At 41.9% G+C, this 21,699-nt stretch overlaps 1 protein-coding gene and 1 long non-coding RNA gene across 2 annotated transcripts; one reads left to right on the top strand and one right to left on the bottom strand.

Annotated features, from left to right (window-relative positions):
* The first annotated feature begins 908 nt into the window (after window positions 1-908).
* On the top strand, window positions 909-1,273 carry LOC142999513 (uncharacterized). The gene is made up of 2 exons (XR_012963321.1): window positions 909-1,163; window positions 1,197-1,273. It is a non-coding gene; the product is annotated as an uncharacterized LOC142999513 (long non-coding RNA).
* On the bottom strand, window positions 1,040-18,779 carry npm1b (nucleophosmin 1b). The gene is made up of 11 exons (XM_076149110.1): window positions 18,711-18,779; window positions 18,320-18,402; window positions 17,455-17,574; window positions 17,104-17,197; window positions 16,506-16,597; window positions 16,135-16,193; window positions 15,786-15,858; window positions 11,363-11,461; window positions 5,732-5,827; window positions 5,558-5,632; window positions 1,040-3,960 (listed from the first exon to the last, which is right to left on the bottom strand). Exons 1-11 carry the CDS (start codon window positions 18,757-18,759, stop codon window positions 3,916-3,918), a joined length of 885 nt encoding a protein of 294 aa, XP_076005225.1. The 5' UTR covers window positions 18,760-18,779; the 3' UTR covers window positions 1,040-3,915.
* Window positions 18,780-21,699: the final 2,920 nt, after the last annotated feature.

Here is a 21,699-nt window from a genome sequence, read left to right as displayed (position 1 = left end):
GGCTATGGTCTCTATTTGGCATCTGCAACTTGGATGAAGCTTCTATTCAAAGTACATAATTAATTGTTTTACTGATGACCACTGTTAGATTTCAACAAAATCCAAGTGTCAATAGATCTGTGGCCTCGGCACCGCAGTATTCATTAAATTTTCGAAGTTTGTGTCTGTGTCAATATCTCCAGGCTGCTTAAGTCAAACCCTGGACTGGAATTCAAGTCAACCACAAAGGGGGGATTTCCACGTGCCTCTCAGTCGTCTTGTTTGGAACATAAAACTGTGCGTCATCCCGTAGCTGCATCCGCTCAGTGCGCCTCACTTCCTTGTAGCTACAGGGCACAAACTCCTCTGACTGTTCAGCGGGCAGTGAAGTAATGCCTGACTCACACTTCAGGTAAACGCTTAATCAGTTCACGTCGTTAAGCTTGCTTTGAAGGGAACACCTGGATGTCACTGCCACCTAGTGGTGAAAAGATACTGAGAGTTGTTTAAATTAAGGTTTTGAAGAAGGTCCGATTGTGGTAATGAGACACAGAGGCCTTCTGCTCTGTGACTGTATCCTTCATTATCAAATGATAACTGACCAGCTGCAGCATTAGCAGCTTTTGCTCCTACAGTTTGTTATTAGCAACCACGAATCACAATGTCCTCAGGTGTAAAGTGTTTAACATTCAGGAGGCTACGATTCTTCCTCGAAAAGTCATGAATTGTAAATAAAATTAAAAATTAAAATTAAAATCAAACCAGGAATTCTACAAATAATTTCTCCGTACAAAACATGTAGGAAAAAAAAGGACAAAAAAATAATTAATTCTTTTAAGTTCTTGGTTTAGAATTTCCAACTTTATTTTCCAACAAATTTGTGGAAAATACAGTTTAAAAAAAAAAAGGTAAATAAAATGTAGAAAATTAATTATTTTTCCTCATTGTGGAAAAAATGTAAACGAAAACCTTGAAATCTTTTTGAGGAGAACAAGTAAAAACAGCTCTTATAAAAACAGAATTCCCACACAACTTTAAAGACGATTAATCAAACCAGATGTGTGAGTCAAAGCCAGCTTGGATTTATTCAGGTAAATGTTACAGGCAGGTAAAAAAAGAAAGAAAAAAAGAATGAATATCCACAATCTGCAAGTCAAAATGAAATACACACAATGACAACTGTAGTTCAAAATGCTGTTGGAAACTTTCCATAAAAGTAATAATAAATTGGACGTTTTATCATTGCAGCAACAAAGTCGATCATTAAAAACAAATCAATCCGACTCTCAACTCGCTTTATGCAAACCACTAGGAAACCAAAAACATAGATCATCTAAGATCAGTGACATGTTCAGATATCAGCTCCAACATGGAAATAAAATTATGAAGGTAACAAAAATGGGACAATGTTTCACACCAAACAAAAAAAAGGGAAATTTTACACACATCTACAAGACGCAACTCAATAACACAAGAAACCAGAACGAGAAATCTAAGCTGCAAAATCAGCCATTAGCCAGGGCGCAGTAATCACACCGTTAAAATATAAATGTACAGCTGCCATTATGCTAAATAAAAGCAAGTCTATTTACACATTAAAAGTTCACTATTCATAGACTTTGATACGAAGAAAGAATAACTGAAACATGAATGAACGACTCTTGAATACTGTAAGCACTTTTAAAAGCTTAATGCAGGGTTTGCAAACTATTTCCCATTCATGACCCATACCATAAACACAAAGCGTGTGTATTGTATGGATATGTCACGGACATGTCAGAGCATGGATATGAGTGAAGATAATGATGGAGTTTAACAATGAATGGTTACAGTAACTGTATAGGTACAGTATATGATATGAGTTTTTCATAAAGTTTTTAATGCATCAGAGCAAATTGATAGCAGTGCTGTTGCCAGAACTGCTTTGTAATCTTTAACTATTCTTTTCAAAACTACTGTCTATTTTTTATGAGAAAATATTGCAGTCAGAACATCTGTGCTGGTTTTTTCGTTGCAGCGAGGAGGAATTTCTAATGGGGGTCACAAATGGGATCAATGTCAGGTCAGACATGCTGCTCCATGTGAAACGGCTCCAGTCAGCAGGTTTGTAATATTTGGATTTGGTTGATTTACTAACAAACAGGCTGTAGTGTTGCGGCTTCTCTATATGTTTGTATAGAAAATAACATAAATGACACTGTCGTCGCGCTGTAATATAGAAAAATGATTGCGGTGTTGTTAAAAAGCAAAAGATGAACCTTTTCTGGTTCCCCCAGAGCATTTCAAGATAACAAACGGTGGCAAAGTTGCAGCAGTAAATCTATGAACCTCAGTGTTCTGCTGGTTTCCCCCATGCTCTTTCTATTTACACTAGCACTGCAAATGATGACTGCTTTCATTTCCATTGACGCGTTGACTATTCAGTACTTTCTCTTAACGTGAATGAGGATGAAGAACATGGACGGATCTATGGCAAGAGAGACCTCAGTGAATCAACTTCCTGGTTCAGGCAGTGTATGAGGTCATGAATCTCAGCAATCCTCTGTGGCGGGGGCAAAGTGGAGTCTCCCAACTGCCTGCAATGCTCAAGCAGAGGTACAGTAGAGGATATCCTGAGCAGCTGTCCAGAAGCTCTTGGACGGGGACGGCATGCCTGAAGTCTTAACCGTGTGCTTAAACCGTCTGATCCAAGACGGTATCAGCCCATGACCGGCACCTCTCTGTGGACTTAAAGACACAGCTGAAGATCCCACAGCACGTCAACGCAGCTGCACTGAGGCAGGACATTCTTCTGGTTTCAGAAGATGCTGTGGGGGGGACGGTTCAGGAAAGCCCACGAGAGGAGCGAGGCCAAGTATGATTTCTTGTGACCTGAAGTTCTTTTGCCTACCTAAGTTGAACGCACTTATTGGAAGTCGCTTTGGATAAAAACGTCTGCTAAATGACCGTAATGTAATGTAATGTGATGTAATGTAATGTAAAGTATGAAGACCTCATCGACAACGGTCGGAAGCAGGGTTGGAAGGCAAAAGTGCCCGCTGAGGCTGCAGAGGCTTTGCAGGACAATCAACAGAGATTTGAGCGCACTGGACATCAAGAAGTCGGAGAACACCATCAGGACCTCCACAGAGACAGCAGAGGAAGCTGCAATGTGGCTCTGGATCAAGAGGGGCAACCTGAACACAAAGCTGTGGTCTGACTAAACATGGCTGGGTCGCCTGGGCAACAGTGTCCGATGATAACAATATTTGATGCTTCGTTTCTGCTGTTATAAGCAGTTCAGCACTTTGCTTCGCTGTTATTTCTGATGTTTATAATATAGTTATGTGTATTTCAGGAGTTTTACTTGTTAATATCAAACTGATGCATTAAAAATGTAACCATTGCTTCCATTGCCAGATTACTGTTAAATATGAACAGAGTAGCTGGGGCGGACAAAATGATACAATCTTATGGACATTTCACAAGCTGAAAATGTTCTGTAAAGCCAGACTCAATGTATTATTACATTTTGCAGAAGTGCACGATCACTGGTCGATCACTTCACACTGTCAAATCATTCCCATTAGATTCCACACAGAATTTCATCTTTCACGCGTTCATGAACTGTTTGCATTATTTCCTCAACTGTCTGAACCGTTTTGTGACGGTGCTGCAATACTTTACCGACTCTGTGTACTGTTCCAATTCACACAAAAATGGGACTCCCATTTGTCTCAGTTTACAACAGAACTATTTAAAGGCACATCCTCCAATATCTCCTTTTTGCATTGCTGAAAATGTTGACCCTTGAACCCTTGATTGATGACATTACCAAATTTCAGAGCAGCCCTTCGAACCGCCCGAACGGTGTAAGCAGCGCTGACGGGCCGAGTAGGAAACCCGAAGACTGTGCCTTTAAATGTGTCACGGGACGATTCCAGGTACAAGTGAGCGTTATTTCTTCAGTGTCTGCACAAAACTCCACAGGTCTTTGACCACCTGAGGAAGGGACAGAGAGAGGGAGAGGGACAGGACAAGAGAGAGAGAGAGCGAGAGAGACTCCTTTTAAAACATGAAGTGAAGTGTGAGTGCTGTACACCATGAAACACATGACTCAGTTTTACTACAACATGCTTTTATGCGTCTCGCCTGTGGGAACGCTGAGTTTGGATGGGGGGCAGGGGGGGGCTTGGGGTACGCAGAGGGGCTAGGTGGGGCGGGGGCAGCGCTTACATACCAGAGTATATGACTAGGTGCTCCGGGTCTGACAGATCTCAGCCTTGGCTTGATGAAACCAAAGCAGTTCCACAGATGTTTCTATACACGGATCAACAAGCTCTGCTCCACCCAACTTACACCCCAGCCCCCCCACTCCTCTCCTCTCCTCAGTCCTCATGCAGTATTAAAGGAGCTTCACCTGCGCTCACACAGTGGCAAAAGCACTCAAACCCTTTAGTCAAGTTACACAAGTTCATACGCCTGCAAATTAACATGTAGCAGCTGATAACCTACAAAGTATGTAGTAATGATGCCTTAGTGTTCCCTCTGTCAATCACAGTCAGTGGGAGCCGGTGGTAAATCTTTTGGCTCACTGTCACTACATTTACTTGCACACCATATGCATGCTATGCTACGCTACTTGTGCGCGTCTGTACCTGAATTATGACAACAATTTGAGAAAGCTGTATTCATGGAGTCCACCATGTCATGCCGGTGTTGGATTCTTGATTGAGTAAGTCGGGTAAATTGAGTATAATCACAGTTTAATGGCGTGTAAATGTACTTAGTGAACTCTTTGCTACATTCTGACACACTCTCAAATCATTTACCGGTGAATCCAAAAGGTTTAAGCAGATGAATGAACATGGAACTCCGTGGCTGTACTAACATGGCAGGGCTGCATTAGAAAAGATTTACATCCTGCGTTTAGACCAATCTTTTCAGCTGGTCAAAGGGCCTTGAATGGGAAAGAGACTGGTACCGTCCACATACCTCCAGTCCCTTCATTAAGACTACAAAAGACACACTTGTGAGAGAAACGCAGCAGTAAATCACAGGAGAACAGTTTGCCTTGGCAGCTCTACTCCCATTCCATCTAGAAAGAGCCAACTGATGCAACATGAGTATAATTCAAAGTGTGCATTCTCACTATGCAGAGGGACTTTGGAGGTAGACTGGACAATGTAACAACAGCGTGAGCAATCATAACGCATTCCTGGTATTTACTATAGCAGAGAGCTCCTAAAGCTAAATATGAAGGTTAATCATCAACGTGCCCATGGCTACTGACATGTCACACCTGGAATATTGAGGCTCCATCAGCACAGATTTACACATCTAAAGAGCAAAATGTGATTCATGCACACTCACATACTATTTTGTCTCTTACTGCAATTCAGGCTAAATGTGAGTGACATCATTCTAAATTGCTCGATACATGCCTGGTTGCGTAATCAGATTATGAGCTACGTAAGTATGCCAGGTGAGGAAACAAAGTCCCCATGAAAATATACTTAATCTGAGGGCAAGCCATGTTTTAATCTGCATGTAAACATACTGAGTGAACTTCTATCATGGTGTCATTTGTGTTACTTACTTTTTTGTCTAAGATTTTGAAAGAACTCTTCACAAAATTTTCAAACTTCTGTTCCGTCTTGGGTAGGGGTTTTCCCTGAAGAAGAAACATTACGTCATCGTCTCATCCACGCACACGTTGACATAAGTGGCATTTTGCACCAGGGGGTGGGGGGGGGGGGGGTGAGAGTCTTACCTCTTTGGCTGCTGATGACAACTTGCTCTTCACCTCAGTCAAAGATGGACTTTTGGACGGGCCGGCCTGGGGTTTGTCTTTTCCTGGAGCAGGGGCCTTTAAAAGTGTATGAGCTGATTAAGAACACTGATAGACAGGCATCTGGACAATAATACACAATTTCACATCGTCAGAACATTCCTTATTTAAAACACTTGATTGTGTAACCTGTTGCTGTTTTAGCGCCCAAACTGAGGATCTTAATTACATTTTCAGGTCGAGACTCAACTGACAGACTAAACCACAGTCACAACCTGTTTTTAAAGGTTTTACAACAGCAACAGCAGCAGGAAGTGGAAGGGTTCACAAGTTGGCGGTGAGATTTGCAAGTGATGCATCTAAACGTATCTCAATACAATCTGTTGTTATTTGTTTAAGTTAATGATGTGTTTTTTTGTTTGCTGTAATGCAATATCATTAAATTCCTATTTATTAAATAGGTAATAGATTCCGTGTAAGCCTGGCTTCACCAATGCAGCTGGGAGATGTTGCTGCAAAAGTGAAACATGTACAGACACCAATGTGCAACACACAGAGGGTTTCATCTAAGTATTCTTATTTCACAAAGTGGACAAAGAATCCCTAACCCCCCGCTACTTAACAGTACGCCCACCGCGCCCCCCTCTCCACAAGACGACAGAACCTCTGGCCACATACACATGCCACAGATCAAGGTCTATGTCATTTCATGTTTGGATGAAACAGCACCGGAGTCTTTAATCACTAACTCTAATGAAACGTCGATGAATCAGTTTGCTGACCAACAGGCCGGCGCAGGCTGTGGTGACCCCCCTTAGTCTGCGGCTGGGTTAACAGCCTTGGCATGGGCAACCGGCTGGAAGCAGATAAAAGCATCAGAAAGGACAACAAATTCTACCCTAATTACACCACCTTTTTACAAATACATCAGGTACAAATTATCCTTTTATTGTTTCCAAGCAGGAGAGGGCAAGTCCAGACTGTTCGCTGAGCAATACAGACCGTCTAAAGTTCTTTCCCAGTCCGTTTACGGATTAAACTTGCCCGTACAAATGAACACAACCGCCATGAGACGCAACTAAACTGGATTTTCTCATGATAAAATAAAATCTGAGCTGTTTTTTCCGCGATGAATACTATGGGAAAAATACTCATTTATGATAATATGACTTCTTCTACTCCATATTGATGCCCTTTATCCAGTATAGGCTGCCAGTGTGGGACAAAGACATTGTTTAAAAAGTTTCTGAATCAAAAGGAGTAAAAACAAGCCGAAGGTCAAACGGATCCCTCTATCTCACATTTCGGTGACCTAATACACAGTATATGTTACACAACACAAGAACAGGCGTGTGTTTGTGAAGATAAGAGCAACAGGAACACCGCAGCAGCAGCAGCAAGACTACAGGTGTGTCCAGACCCGGGCAGTCAGGCCCCCAGAGGTCCTCAATTAGGAAGTGTCTGAATTTGACGCAACAGCTCATACACACACACACACGCTATACATGCGTGTTACACAAGCCCCCGGAGCTTGTCCCTACATGCAAAGCCGGGGTGGAATCCGGAGAAATTGCAGGGTTTCATTGATAGCCAGAGACACATTTGAAAGCACAGAGGCCGACTTCCAGAGAACTTTTTACCCAGGCAGACAAAAAAGAAACTAACTGTGAAGCCTCAGGAGCAAAGAGGTTGCTGTACAGAACTGGGACCAACTGGGACCAACTGGAACCTTTCCCATCATCACATTCATATTGATCACTTTATTGAGCGATAAAGTTAATTGCATGTGTAAATATGTATAAAGTATAAAGACAAAGAGCCATCAAAAGCTCTCACAGCCCAAGGTGACATCTTTAAATTTGCTTTCATGACCACAACAGTTAACAAATCAATGTGCAATAAGATGATGAGACAATCCTAATATTTGAGAAGTTGTTTTCCAGATTTTCAATGGAGAAATCACCCGGACTGTGAGTGACACTGTTTCACACTCACATATCTGATCATCAGAGGTTGTATTAATTGATTCAAATGTCAGAAATTGGGAGCCAAAGGTGATCTGGTCTTCAGATGAACAAATGCTAAAGGGGGTTAGATGTGTGATGTTAGTGTAGAGAAAGGCTTTGAGTGTTCTAAATGGTGAATCTGTGACCAGCATGTGTTTGGATGTTTTACTTGCTAAATGCCAAGAATGGTGAGTCCATTATTACATTCTAGTTGAGCACTGATTGAGTATTTCTGTTGATCATCTACTAATTAAACCCTTTAGCACTACATTAAAGCATTTATCAAACGGCATTCGTTAGAACTTGACTTGTTCATGTATGACAGCACTTTAAAGCAGGCTGTTTAGCCCCTACTTAGTCGGAAGAACGCAATCATCTGTCCTCGTCCCCCACTTTTATAGCACAGATCAAAAGGTGTAAAATAAGGAGAACCTTGGTTCGCACACACACCCCACAACAATATAAAAAGAGCACATATGCCGCTGGCTCCCGGCCAGACAAGCGCACTACGTATTTATTATTTAGGGGCGGCTCTCCACTTCCAAAGGACAGCTGTGGACCTGAAACAGCTGATAAACACACAACGCCGGCAAGCTTTTTCATCTGGGCCAGACGCTGATTACAGATGCCACGGGACATGACACTTAATCGCTTGGCACGCTATCATTTGATGCAATCGCTCGTCTCCGATCGGCGGCAAACACATGGTTGTGACACCTCTGCTCACCGAGTCGGTCCAGGGACAGTAATTGTCACTTCATTGGAATGAGAGCGCTCCGGGGCCCAACGAGAGGAAAAAGTCAACGCACTGATAACTATGACTGTAATCCTATTACTTTATCTACAATAAAGCCCACAGCATTTACAATACAATGGCCACACAATACACCCTGCCAATGTGAATGCTTATTAAGTTCACTTTCTCTCAGGGTTGTGCTGATTCACCTGCATAGCTCCGTTATGTATTACAGGTATTAGAAAGGCTATTCAGAATAAAGCAGTCCGATACAACACCGCCAAGTACAGCTCAAACCCTCCTCATAGAGTTCAATCAACACCACACTGCCACAACGTTAAGTGGCCATTTAATATTCTAAAAGATTTGCCTTATTGCATTGCTGTTGTACATGTTTAACCCTGCTATTTGAGTGGAAATATGCAAAACTCATCAAATGTGCTCACTAAAGTTGTTAGAGCAGCAGAAGGGAAAGCTTGGATGAGGTATTGTTTATATTTTCACACACTCGTATCACTATGTGACCTAAAAATTGTCAAGCCCTGACAGACACCTTTTTGGATCGGCCGGAGTAAAGTCGTTAACAGGTTTACAAATGTGACGTCTACGCAGAGCTATCAATCGCTCCAGATCCATTAATCAGGAAACACCAGCTGCGAGATAAAGCTATTTCAGCACCGAGTCAAGTTAGCTCATTCTCGTGTCTGTTGCACAAGTAGGCGCAGCTATGTGCCCGGGATGTGAGAGGTGAGAAACTCGGTACTGGCAACGGATCTGACGAGGCGATCTAATGACCAGTCACCTGCATTTAGGAAAGAGAGAGAGAAAAAAGAAAAAACACACATCCACGCCCGCTTCCTCGCTCCTTAGGGGCATCTGGAAGCGCGAGCTCCACCAGACATCAATCGCGGGGTAATGAGAGCAATTGGGAGAAGGTGTGTCCAGGAAGTGAGGGGTGTAAAGAGGTTGTCGAGAGGGAACAGTTGTTGTGCAGAAGTGGCGAAAGAAACCGTAGCGGTCCGTACTTCATCTGGGCTGAAAAGGCGGGCGAAGCACTCGACTGCTTTACTTAAATTAAAGTATGAACAATATAACGACAAGCCAAACTCCTGGCTTCCAAATTATACTTTAGTCAAAGTAAACATTAGCGGTAAAATGCACTCAAAGATCAAACGTAAACATACTGGGTGTGAGTGATGGTTCCTGTGCTGATAGGTTAACATGTCTGACAAATATCAATTCATCAATCAGCAAAATGTGCAGTTTTTGGAATAAAAACAACAAATTCCCCAAAATAAGGGATCTATCATGCTGCACGTATAAACACGGCCCTGCAAAGTCAATTCTTTATCTCTTTCTACAATATACAAACACACGTTGGTTTAAGTGATTATCTTTGCTAAAGTGCGTGTGATAGCGTTCAAAACACACTCACAACTGGAACGGTACTGGAATCTACTACAATGCAGTAGAGTAAGAATTGGAAATACTTGTAAAGTCCTCAAATTGTACTTAGTTACTTTCCATCTCTGACAAGCGGGGTGGTGTTGGTGGTTTCGGCTGCCCTTGGCTAATCCCCCGGAGGTTTTCGACAGCCACTGTGTTATGTCTGGACAGCAGCCATTACAGAATTAGCTGCACTCTCCCACACAGTGAGAACACGGCCCCCAGGGGGGGAATTGATTTCTCGCCTCAGGTGTTTGGCAATCCGGCGGCTTAGACTTTAACATGACAAAACTCACCGAGCGCTCTTTCAGGATGTCAATGAAAGATATTACACTTTGCTTGTGCGTGCTGGGAGCAAAACAAAGTGTGCCTTTGAGCAAAAGCCGTGTTGTATCAAAAAACGTGCCAGCACACAACCCATTCATCTGAACTGTGTCTCGGTACAAGTTCATTTTATCACAGCATCATGTTTTGTGAAATTTACTCAACTTCATTCAATTGATACAATTAACACTGCAGAATTTCCCTTTTCACTGCATTTACATCATTAAATCAGTGTGTGTGTGTGTGTGTGTATGTGTGTGTGTGTGTGCTGCAGGCTGCAGGCTTAAGGGCATCAAAGGTTGGCTGCAACTCAAGACGGCAAGGTCGGGCCAAGAGGTCGCGGGTTTAAACCTTGCCCGGGGAAACCTGTTTAGAGGTCAGTCGTGTTTGCTTAAAAGTTCAAGCTTTTGAGTTTTGAGAGGCAGCCGTCCAAGGCATTCCATTGGAGAAATTACCTATCAGCTTGGGCTAATTGCAACGTGCGTTTATCCCATTCTTTGGTGGTAGAATAGTAAGATTAGGAGTCTTTAAACAGCGAGCGTGAACAGATTTACCCATGGTCCTACATGCCCCAAACCTTCTCAGGCACTGGGCAGGACAGAAATGATTTTCCATGGAGATCAAATTATTCCCATCACTCCTGTTTCATCGTGTGTGTGTGTGTGTGTGTGTGTGTGTGTTCGTGCCGAGGACTGTGTGATGCGTTTTGCCCCTGGGCTGCGTGAGGTTTACACTTCACACATACTGTAAGCTGTTGTAAAGGTCCACGCCCTCTGGCAAAGAACCTCATTCCTGAAGCGATGTTTTAAATTGGACTTCTGTCTGTGGAAGCTTTTCTTTTTTCCTTTTTAAACGTCACGTAACACAATATCATCTCTCAAAGAAACTCTCTGTCTGCGATGCTCCCTCCGAAACGCTTGTGACTCACTGCTGAGGCCTGGAGCTCCGGTTTTAAGACGCTGTTTTAGATTCGACCGAGAAGTTTACTCAGTGTTTCGGTCTGCAGTCTACAGTATGATGGTTGTCCCACTTTTACCACGGGAGGTTTTACTTGGGTACCAAGTAAACAAAGCTGTGCAGGTGAAATAGTCTACCACCTACCTTCGCCTGTGGTTTGACCGCTGAGCCTGCTGACTTTCCTGCAGGGCCGTTTTGCTTCACAGGACTCTTGTTGGGCTTCTTCAATGCAGATTCTGGGTTCTGAATAAGAAAACAAACACAACCAAGAGTTCTGAACATTGTGTTGTTTTTCTTTTACAAAGATGGATAAATAAATCTAAGCTGAGGAGAGTTCCAACTTTAATAGACTGAGATCTGCATTGGAACGGGGCAATCTGTTCACCAATTACAAAAGTGGGGCTTTGATTTACACAACTGATCTGTTTAATTGAAGCAACAAACACTTTACACAGGTCAAACAATAAAAGCCTCCGGTCAATGAATCAACACCGAAGAACATAAATAAAACCCATAACACTGAATCACATTAAATGCAAATTTGGGGTGACAGGTACTTCACTGTAGTTTCAAAGGGCAGCGTTACAGCCGGGAGGAGACAGATCTGTTAAAAAGGGCTAACAATATGAATCCGTCCCCTCTATCCTGTTTGTATCTGCCATATACACATTGGTTAAATGATGGTCATCACGCGTGGCTTTTGGATTTTTCCCCTTGATACATTAAATTATTATGTGAGAGCACCCACACATGAACCTCCCGATTACCACACCTCCAGTTCACAAATGAGATACTGCATTCAACGTTAGCAAATGCACATTTATAACCCACGAGGACATTTTACGCATAATTATATTGCTTGTAAATCACATTATAATTCACCAAAGTGCAACCAGACCCTTCCATTCTGTTTTAAGACAATCTCAAAAGGCAAACGATGCACCTGCAAGAACAAATCTCTGCACTCACCGACAGCATAATGTCTTTGTTAAACAGCACTAATGTGAAGATTTAACTGTTTATTCTGATTAAGCATCTTAAGTAAATAGATTTGATACTGCAACCCAATCAGGGAGGATTTAGAGACAAACCTGAAATCATCACTGAGCACCCCTACAGCATAAAAATCAGAGGAAACACTAGCCGTACTTGACTTAATCACTGATCAGTTACTTAGTCACCCAATAACCCCTCATTGTTCTTCTCCTCACTGCGAGCCTTCCCGTCAGGTTTCCACGGCTCTCAGCCACCTGTGTAATTACCTTGTAATAGGCCGAGGCAAGTAGCTGCGTTTCCCGAGCGCCAAACCGTTCCCTCGCAATCTCTGGTATTCACTTAGGAATGGGCAAGAAGTGTAATTGCTTGTGTTGACATAACTGGTACAAGGCAATTACACATTGCAATTTCCTAAAGCAGTGCCTGAGTGGCAGGTGACAGGAGGCTGTTCCAAGGTGGCATCTCTGTGATTCAGAATCTTCATACACCGAGGAGTATTTGTCGTGGTTTTGGCTAAACTAGGCCGTCTTCTCAAATACCAAACAAGAAAGCTGTTCATTATACAGTATATTGGTATTGTTTACTGTTCTTCAAGCCAAATTCTTAGTCAAACTGCTCTCATGCCAACATTTGGATCATTGTCTCAATGATGTTGAGAAATCATTTTGCTTGGCCCGACAAGCTCAATTTGTATAAGAAATTATGGAAAGTCCTCACCAAGACACTTCATCCTATATTGTGCCTCATACCTGTTCAGTAAATCGAAAAGTCCGATATAAAACAACACACAAAAATCCCTCCTACACTTAAGATGCGTGAGTGTGTGTTTCTTTCCTGATTTATTATTGTACCAATGTGACTAGAGGGGAAGAGCTGCTGCTCAGGGGAACAGGTAGATTCAGTTACAACCCTGGATTTATATCCACACAGATAACCACCAGTTATTCTTTGAAGGGAGCGACTTCTCGTATGCCAGGTCACATTGAAAGGCAAGAGTGCAAAACATTTAATTGGCCAACTAGGACGATTGCCCAAACGCAGAGACAGACTCAATTACAAATGCTGATGTTTTTGCTGTTTTTACTTTTTGATTGCTGGTTGTGGAAATCTGGAGTTAAAAACTGAAGCATGTGCCTGGTTAGAAAGGTAAATGTGTGATAGGTGCCTCTGTGGTAGCTATGGTAAACTGAGTCTACAGTGGGGTTTGCACAAGCTGAATGACCTGATTATGATTTAGTCTCCAAAATGACAAAATTGTGAACAAAAGCAGTGAAAACTTCACGCTCAAGTTGACGCGTTAACACTTATTTTGTCAGAAGTTACAAAACTCTTTAAACACTTTACATCAATCAGAAACAGCGATTTAGCAAAAACGTGATATTTTTACCTGACAAATGACTAAAATGAGTAATGAATTCTTAAAATTGTAGTCCATTATGTTCCCGACTAGCCGTTTCAGCAATCACACACACTGACAACAAACGCACACCCATCTGTCTGTAATACAAAGAATAGGAGATGATTGCTATGGAGCAGAAGAGAAGAAGGGTGAAGAAAGGGATTAAGGTCACGCAGGGGAGGAGTGGGGGCGGTGGAGGAGCTTGAAGAGAAGACAACAGAATAAATCAACAGGTGACAGAAATGCTCAGCTGTCATCTGACCCTGAGGCAAAGATTGGCGCTCATGTCGCAGGTATGTGCATCTGCCTCACTTTGATCTTTCCCCCTGGCACAGTTTGCGCTTGGATAGCACGCTTACAACAAAAAAAGAAAAAAGAGAAGAAATCACAAACAGACACTGCCGCACAAATGAGGCAGATACACACATGCACCCACACACTTGCAAGTGATTGCGGTAACACGCAAAAGCAAGTGTTCAAAGGGAAAGGCCAGGTGCAAAAGCTGAAATGGCACGAGAGACGATAAAATAGCAGCAATCATATTAACAGTGAGATGACAGAGGGACAAAGATATGCAGCGGTTACAGGAAAAACGGGGGAGCGTGTTGGGAGTGTGAGAAAGTGTCTGTGGAAGTTTGTGTGCGTACATTTACTGAAGCACTTTAGTACAAATGTGAGGAACAGGTGCTTTACTGAGGATTGTTCTCTTTCGCCTCTCTGCCCAACTCTCCTACTTCTGCCTCACTTCATTTCATTTTATTTCCTTCTTTCCTATGTTTCATTTTCAGCTGATGTGAAAAACATGAACATCCCCCGGAGATAGATCACCCAGCAGTGAAATGACTATTCCTCACTATCAATGCTTTTACTTTTCATTGAGTACACACTGCTAACACATGTGTACTTAAGCGTATCTGCATATTTGTGTGAGCGTTCATGTATGTATAGATGTAGGTAGGTAGGTAGGTATAGCATAACCTATTGCTAGTGCCTTCATGCTGGAGAGACGGTGAGAATTCAAGCAGATTACAGAGAAGAAATCCGATCATTACGCCACACAGACCCTGTGTTTTACTCGTGGAAAACAGGTGGGTACATGAGCCAACAGGATGAAAAAGTTCTATGTCGTCTCATACAAAAGGCTGGACGGTCAGCGGGTGCAGGAATGGGAAGGGCCTGGAGAGACGAAACGTTTCAGTCGCATGCAGCCTGTGTGCGTTCAGGAGACGCGGCACAAATGAAAAGAGACGCGTAATGACTGACACAGAGCTCCAACGCTGCGGCAACACAGGGGACAAACTTTCACACGCTAAACTCACGAGGAGCCCTAGGTTACCCTGACACCTGGTGGACAATGAAGGGGACTAATAGTACTAAAGAGGCTCAACAAGACAGCTGAAAAAAAGATTATGTCACACTCAATAACTGTAGGTTGAGGAAAAGAATGTTGCCAGGCACATTTAAACCTCTCCTTACACCAGCCACTCCATTTGTTAGAAAAAAGAAAATTCTGCTGCTGCTGCTACCGCCACACATTTTGCAATTGTAATCCGAGTTGCAATTATGAGAAGTATTCAAGCAGGTGGAGTTAATGGCTTTCTGTCACCGGCTTGTGTTTAGCTGTGTAGGTTTTGGTTTGACGGCAGCACTTATCATTACACAGCACCTCTTCATACACTCACATGTCCCATTTAGCAGTCGTTTCCCATTTGGTCCAGATTAAGTGTTTATAGTACTAACAGCTTCTCTACAGCAGATCTTTTTCAGGATCATCACAGAGGTCTCACTGGATTAAGTGGCTGAGAAATGGGAAACTGTGAGTGTATGAAGACTTTTTGTTTGTTTGTTTTTGTTTTTGTGTGGACAAAGCAAGAGAGAAGACCTTTAATCGGCTGAGGTGGATGTCAAAGTAATAAATATTGTGTAACTGAGTCTCAGTAAATGCATTAGTTAGTGTCACCTATCCACACTGTGTACAATCAGTGCACAGTGCATTGTGGGTGGAACGTGAGTCAGACGTGCCCGAGGCCGTCATTAATGTAATCAGTTTCACCTGTGTTCGTGTCAAAATGCCTGACAATTAGCACTGCAGTGTTTCGTAAATACAATATGTAGATGTCATCAAATATCATCATCGATATTAATGTTTCCCACAGCAAAGAGCAGACTGACCTTTTTGGCATCTTTCATAGAATTCTTCGGCGTCTTCACATCATTTTCATCACTCTCCTCATCTTCATCATCACTGCAAAGTAGCGGTGAAATTAATCATGAAAATGCAACATAAGATATGTGTGAAATGCGTCATTTACATTACTAATATTTTGAATAATAAATGTCATTTCTTAACATGTTAGGCAGACAAACATGAAAAAGAAATTAGTTTTGGACACAGGTTATTAAACTCAATATTACAGATTTGTAGCACGTTATGATGAGAAAGAAAGTCGAACTGTGCTTATTTCAACACAGCTGCTACATAATTCACTTTTACATTATTATACGAACATGAAAAACATACTCATCATCATCCTCGTCGCTGTCGTCATCGTCCTCATCAGAATCCATCTTTAGTTTTTTCTGTAAGGAATGATTCATAATTACGTGTTCGCACATTGTTAGAAGCTCTTGCTGTGATGGCAACTCAGCCTCGGCCTCACAACTCACTGTGACAGCAAGCAGCGTTCCCCTATGTTTCCCCATCAGTGGAGCAGTAAACTAATTTAACACCACTCCACAAAAAACATCACATTACACTACATGTCGCTGTGACTTCAAACTAAAAGATGTGTCGTTCAGAGGTTTTGTATATTTTGCACTTGTTATTGTTAAAAACATTGAGTGTCATGAGTTGCACTGCACTGCAGCTGAAAGAAATCAACATGCATCTACCAGTGCAGGTTTCTTCCCCAGGGCCAGGCTTGCAGGCCGCTTCACCGGTGACGAGTTGTTCTCCTCCTCTTCATCGTCTGAATCCTTCACGCCTACAGAGCAACACATCATTTAAACTGTTGTGATTTCGGAACCAATTTATGATTTACTGATGCGTAACTGCTCTGATGAAAATCTAATCGCAAAAGAAAAGAAAATCATTAGCAATAAAGACAAATTAAATTTATTCCGCTGTCATATTTTCCTTAAAACTCACCACCGGAAAGGAGAAACATTGCTAATGCAACACTGTGTGTCATAAACACAATTATATTTAGTATTTGGCCATTGTTTGTAATGTTTTACCACTAGGGGTCACTAGTGTACATTATTTTGAGTGAGGCCTTGTTCAATGTTCAGTACAGTATAGCATTTGTGATACAATTGACTTAAAAATCCTTATTTCATGATTTCAGAGGGAAAAGGGTAAATATATGATATTTTGGGTATGACTAGTGCTGATTCTATGTTCAGTGAGTTCATGCTCATATCATAATGGCAGAAGTGCAGTAGCAGAAATAGAAACCGCAGCAGTAAGAGCAGTTGTACCAATACTTACTAACAAAATGCTGTCCACTGATGTGAACAGGTCCAGAGCCAGACTGGAGACGGAAAGTAACTGGAGGCGTGATCTCAAATCCACCTAAACTCATCTGTTTAGGTCAAAGGAAAACAAGAAAAACTGGTAAATGCATCATTTTTAATTGCAGTTTTACATTATGATAACACAAGAAACTATTCAGATAGATAAAGAGCAACAAAACAACTGGCTACTATCTCTTCAGACCTTGTCTCCGAAAATAAGCATAATATATTTGTACATCCTGAGAGAAACATGATTCCATTTATCTCATAAATCATTCAACATCCCTCCAACATAACCTTGCAAAACGCTGCCACATTGACTCACCGAGGGCAGGACAGACGGCTTCAGCACAACCAGTGGCACTTTGGTGGTTTTTCCATCGTAAGTCAGGCCTTCGACTTCCACCATGTGGAACTTATCCTCAGCCTCAGCTCCCAGACACACCTACAGCAGCAGCGGCACAGCGGATGCATCACACAAACACTCCCATCAAGTCTGATCATCGACAGGATAACTGTACCCTCGATGCCTTCACCTCTAAAGAAATGACCTAATGCACTAGGTTTCATTTGATAAACCACATGCCTCTGTCTAAAGAGGTTTGTCGAGACAGTTTCTCCCCAGAGACTGTAGTCTGTATGATGGAGCCTTACTAGGTTGATCAAATAGGCCCGTTATGTCTCTTATGCGTTCCTTTATTCAGTTGTAGACAGTATCGTCACCTCAGATTTGCTGTTGATCATTGAAATCTACTCTATGGGACTAAATCTTATATTGATAGACAAATTGTTAGACTTGTTTTATATTATGATCATGCACATAAGACTCCAGCTTTCTATCATAATCTCTGAAATGATAATGTCAGTTAAAAGTGAAAGGTTTACAATGTCATACGCAACAGTAAGACATTTTAACATAGCTGCAACATTTTCATAAACACAAGTCCAAATGAAATGTACGGAAAGTCTGTCTGTCTGTCTGTCATTCAATCTGTTTAGTGGAAATGGTGAAAAAGAGATAAATCAATTGATGGATGGGGTGAGGTGGACAGCTAGATGGAATGTTATATAGGGACAGATGCACAAACAGCTAGAAAGACTTCACCTACATGACCCTTGCGCCTGAAACCTGCGTTTATTCTGGTTAAACAGTGGTACACTTTAAGGTCATTATGAAGCATCCTCCTTACTGCTTTGAGTGACAGTTGTTGTTCCGTATCATCGTCGTCTATGTCAACTTTGAACTCCCTTTTGTCCGATTTCAGTGTGCAACCTGAAGTGGAAAGCGACACATGCAACGTGTTACTCGTATTTCTGTATGTTTTTGTTCTGTATAATACCAACAAACACAACACAGTCTCACAACATCGGGGTTGAGTCTAACTGTAGCGTTCTGTCGTTCACGGCTAGCTGTTAGCTAACAAAAGAGCTGAATTGGCGCGAGAGGGAGCAGGCGCGTTCGTTTGTTATTAAGCTATCTGTCGCTAAAACGTTTGAAGTGCACGTCTGTGTGGGATAACATGGCGATAACAATGATTTTGCAAACGGATACTCGGAGTTTGGCAAAAGAAACGAGCTCACCGAACAAGTACATCTGAGGTCTGCTTAAATTTGAGATGTCGTCCTCCATCTTTGACGCGGGTAGTAACAACTTCCGTAAACTCGCGTGACGGACATGTCAGCGGGCCAATGGGATGGCGTAAAGCGCGTGTTGAACATTCTCTGGGCCAATGGGATTGTAGATGGATGCAGGGCAAATGAGGAGAGCACATTGGGCTGTTGTGTCGATGAATGGCCACTAGGTAGAGGTGTCGTAATGTAGATTGGACCTACTGCGACCACAACGGTCGATTGACTCATTTTTATATCAGCTTTCCTCTAAATTCTGAGCCAGTAACACAAGTTCGACTGTAAGAACTACTCAAGAAATACTATTGCGTAAAAAGATGACTCACCTACAACAAGCATGCAAATACAAATAAAAGAAACACCAATTAAAGGATTTAGAGTGTGGAGTGAAATGTTTACTTTGGTTAAGTCAGTGTATATTAAGGAGCTCTTGCAGGTATTTGTAAGACTTAAAGAGTCCAAAAGACACTGGATTATTAAAAACAAAAGTGATAACAAGGCTGATAATCTGAGGCAAAATAGGTTTCCAGCTAAAAACTTTAACATGTTTGGGAACAGGTGAAGTTCCGAGGTGGCCAGATCACATGAGCAGGGTGGGTGCAGAACTACTTCAAAGCCATAGTCATGGGTTGCCATCATGGTAACAGCAGATGTGAGTGCAGCTACATTGTATGTCTATCTTCTATAACTCAAAGAGCCCTGGGTACCTCAGAAACTTAGAAGTTATAATCACCTCTCTAAATCAAATACAACTGATGTGCAAAAATATCAAATAAATTCTATTACAAAAATATTGCAACTCTTGCAATGTGATGTCTGACTCAGAGATTCAACAATCAAGCCTTCCTTTTTGTCAGGTGTAGAACTTACCAATCAAGACAAATTAAAAAACATAGGAAGTCTTGACATATGTAAATACACGTTATATAATTGTCCCTGAATTTCAATGAACTTTCATTCCTTTTTTCCCTTCTGTGAAAGCTCATAGTATGAATTTACTGACAAAATACAAACTCAATTAATTTGCTGCTATTTTCATGCATTTTAATGAGTTCCCAGCTGGCTTCACAGCTCTACATTGAGATCAGGATATTCTCCCTCATGTCCTCTAGTAAACGCGTTGTTTGGGCTAAATGAAAGAGGCCTTTGGTCACTGATATTAAAAGTCCGGCCCTGGGGCTCACACATCCTGTGAGAGTCTTCTGTGGCTGTTAAAAATGTTGATAATAAAATGTAGAGTCGTGAATATGTTAGTATTAAGAAAACAATGAACCGACTACGAAACTATGCAAACTGTCTGCTTTATGTAGAATAATTTGTCTATGTACTGCTTTTGGGCAATTTCTGAAGGCATCTTTGGGTGCATACATACATTCTCCTTTTTGGTTTATTCATGACTACACAGTATTTGTTCTCAAAGTTGAGGTCAGGCTGTGATACAAATTAGATGGTTCATGTTGGTGCAGTTGCAATACTTTTAACTGTGCACATGACATTACATTTGGTTTTCTTGTACTTTTTTCTGACTAACAAAAATGGTAGCAAACACTGATAACTTCAAACAGAAAATCACAAGTTTCAGTAGCATATCTGTCAATGTGTGGGGTCACACAGTCAGGGGTCAGAGGTCAGACTCCTGACAGTCAGTCCTGAACAAGTTGTAGAAATGGATTTAGGTTTTAGGATTACACTGCAGTATGGTAGATTCGGTCTGCTTTACACACTACGCAACTCTGCAGGCTCAGTTCTCTGTACCTTCTTATACTGTGCACAGTCGTGGGGTCATGTAGCCTATCCCTGCATCCACTGGGTAAGAGGCAACATACAACCTAAGGAGGTCATCAGTCATACAGAGACAAAGTCATTCACCCTGTTGTTCACAACTACAGCACAATTTGAGTATCCAATTCACCAAATATGCATGTGTTTGGACTGGGAGCAATCCAGGCAAGAAACCCAAGAAGATGTGGGGAGTGCATACAAGCTCCAGAGGTGCAATGTTGTGTTTTTACAAAAAGCAATGAAACAAGATGAAAATTTGGTGGATTTGAGTTCAGGAACAAAAGATGCAAATAGTTCACCTGCCATTTAACAGAGATCTAACAGGAAAATGCACAACTCAGCAGAAGGAGTCTGTGTGGAGGCAGTGGATCAGTGGGTAGTGCTTCCACTTGGGAACCAGAGGGTCGCCGGTTTGAGCCCCTGCCGAGGTGCCCCTGAGCAAGGCACCGAACCCTCAATTGCTCCCCCCTCTGCAAGGGGTGGTAATGTAATGTAATGTAAGTCGCTTTGGATAAAAGCGTCTGCCAAATGATCGTAATGTAAATGTAATGTGTTGAGGAGGTTTCTTTGTGTACATTTCTGATGGTATGTCATCCTGATTAATAGCACTTGTGCATTGCCTTACATCGTGCTTTTTTGGCTTTTGATAATCTAAATATTGCAAGAATTTTTCTGTAAAGAATGTTACCACTGGCTGACAGTTATAGACCTCAATAATCTGTAACTTGCCCTGTGCTTGCACTTATTTTTTGAGCAATTGGTTATGTCTTACGCTTATCCAAAAACCTATTTTATATCCTGTTATGACTATCCTTAGTCCTGCTGCTGGAAGCCTCATCCCCTCCCAGTAGACACTGACTCTGGTGAGGTGTAAAAGCTTATTTCCACTAACTGCATGTGCTGTGTCGTTCTTATTATTAGATCACTACCATTAAATTTAAGCTGTTGCAAAGTGTGTGCAACCCTTGACATTCAACTCAACTCAGCTTTCATTCAAGCTAGCGGGGTCAGCCAAACTTAGCTTTGCCCGGGCAGATACTATGTAGATATGTGGGACAAAAAATGTTGTCTTCTATTATTGGTGAAAAAAGCTGTGAAAGGGTTACAAGGATAGGTAAATAACTCACATGTAGTAATACATGTCAGCTCTAAATAGCTC

This window comes from Genypterus blacodes, unplaced genomic scaffold, assembly GCF_046128005.1.
Source record: "Genypterus blacodes isolate CSIRO-AG114 ecotype Tasmania unplaced genomic scaffold, CSIRO-AGI_Gbla_v1 ptg000044l_1, whole genome shotgun sequence".
Taxonomy (NCBI): Eukaryota; Metazoa; Chordata; class Actinopteri; order Ophidiiformes; family Ophidiidae; genus Genypterus; species Genypterus blacodes.
This window is presented reverse-complemented; position numbering and strand designations above follow the sequence as displayed.

Excerpts from the sequence above, each read along its gene's own strand:
- npm1b (XM_076149110.1), bottom strand. The coding sequence starts at position 18,759 with ATGGAGGACGACATCTCAAATTTAAGCAGACCTCAGATGTACTTGTTC. Across the intron at positions 11,462-15,785 it reads CTATGAAAGATGCCAAAAAG|AACCCAGAATCTGCATTGAA; the intron begins GTCAGTCTGCTC and ends TTTCTTATTCAG. Across the intron at positions 3,961-5,557 it reads TCAAAATCTTAGACAAAAAA|GTGGTCAAAGACCTGTGGAG; the intron begins GTAAGTAACACA and ends TCCCTTCCTCAG.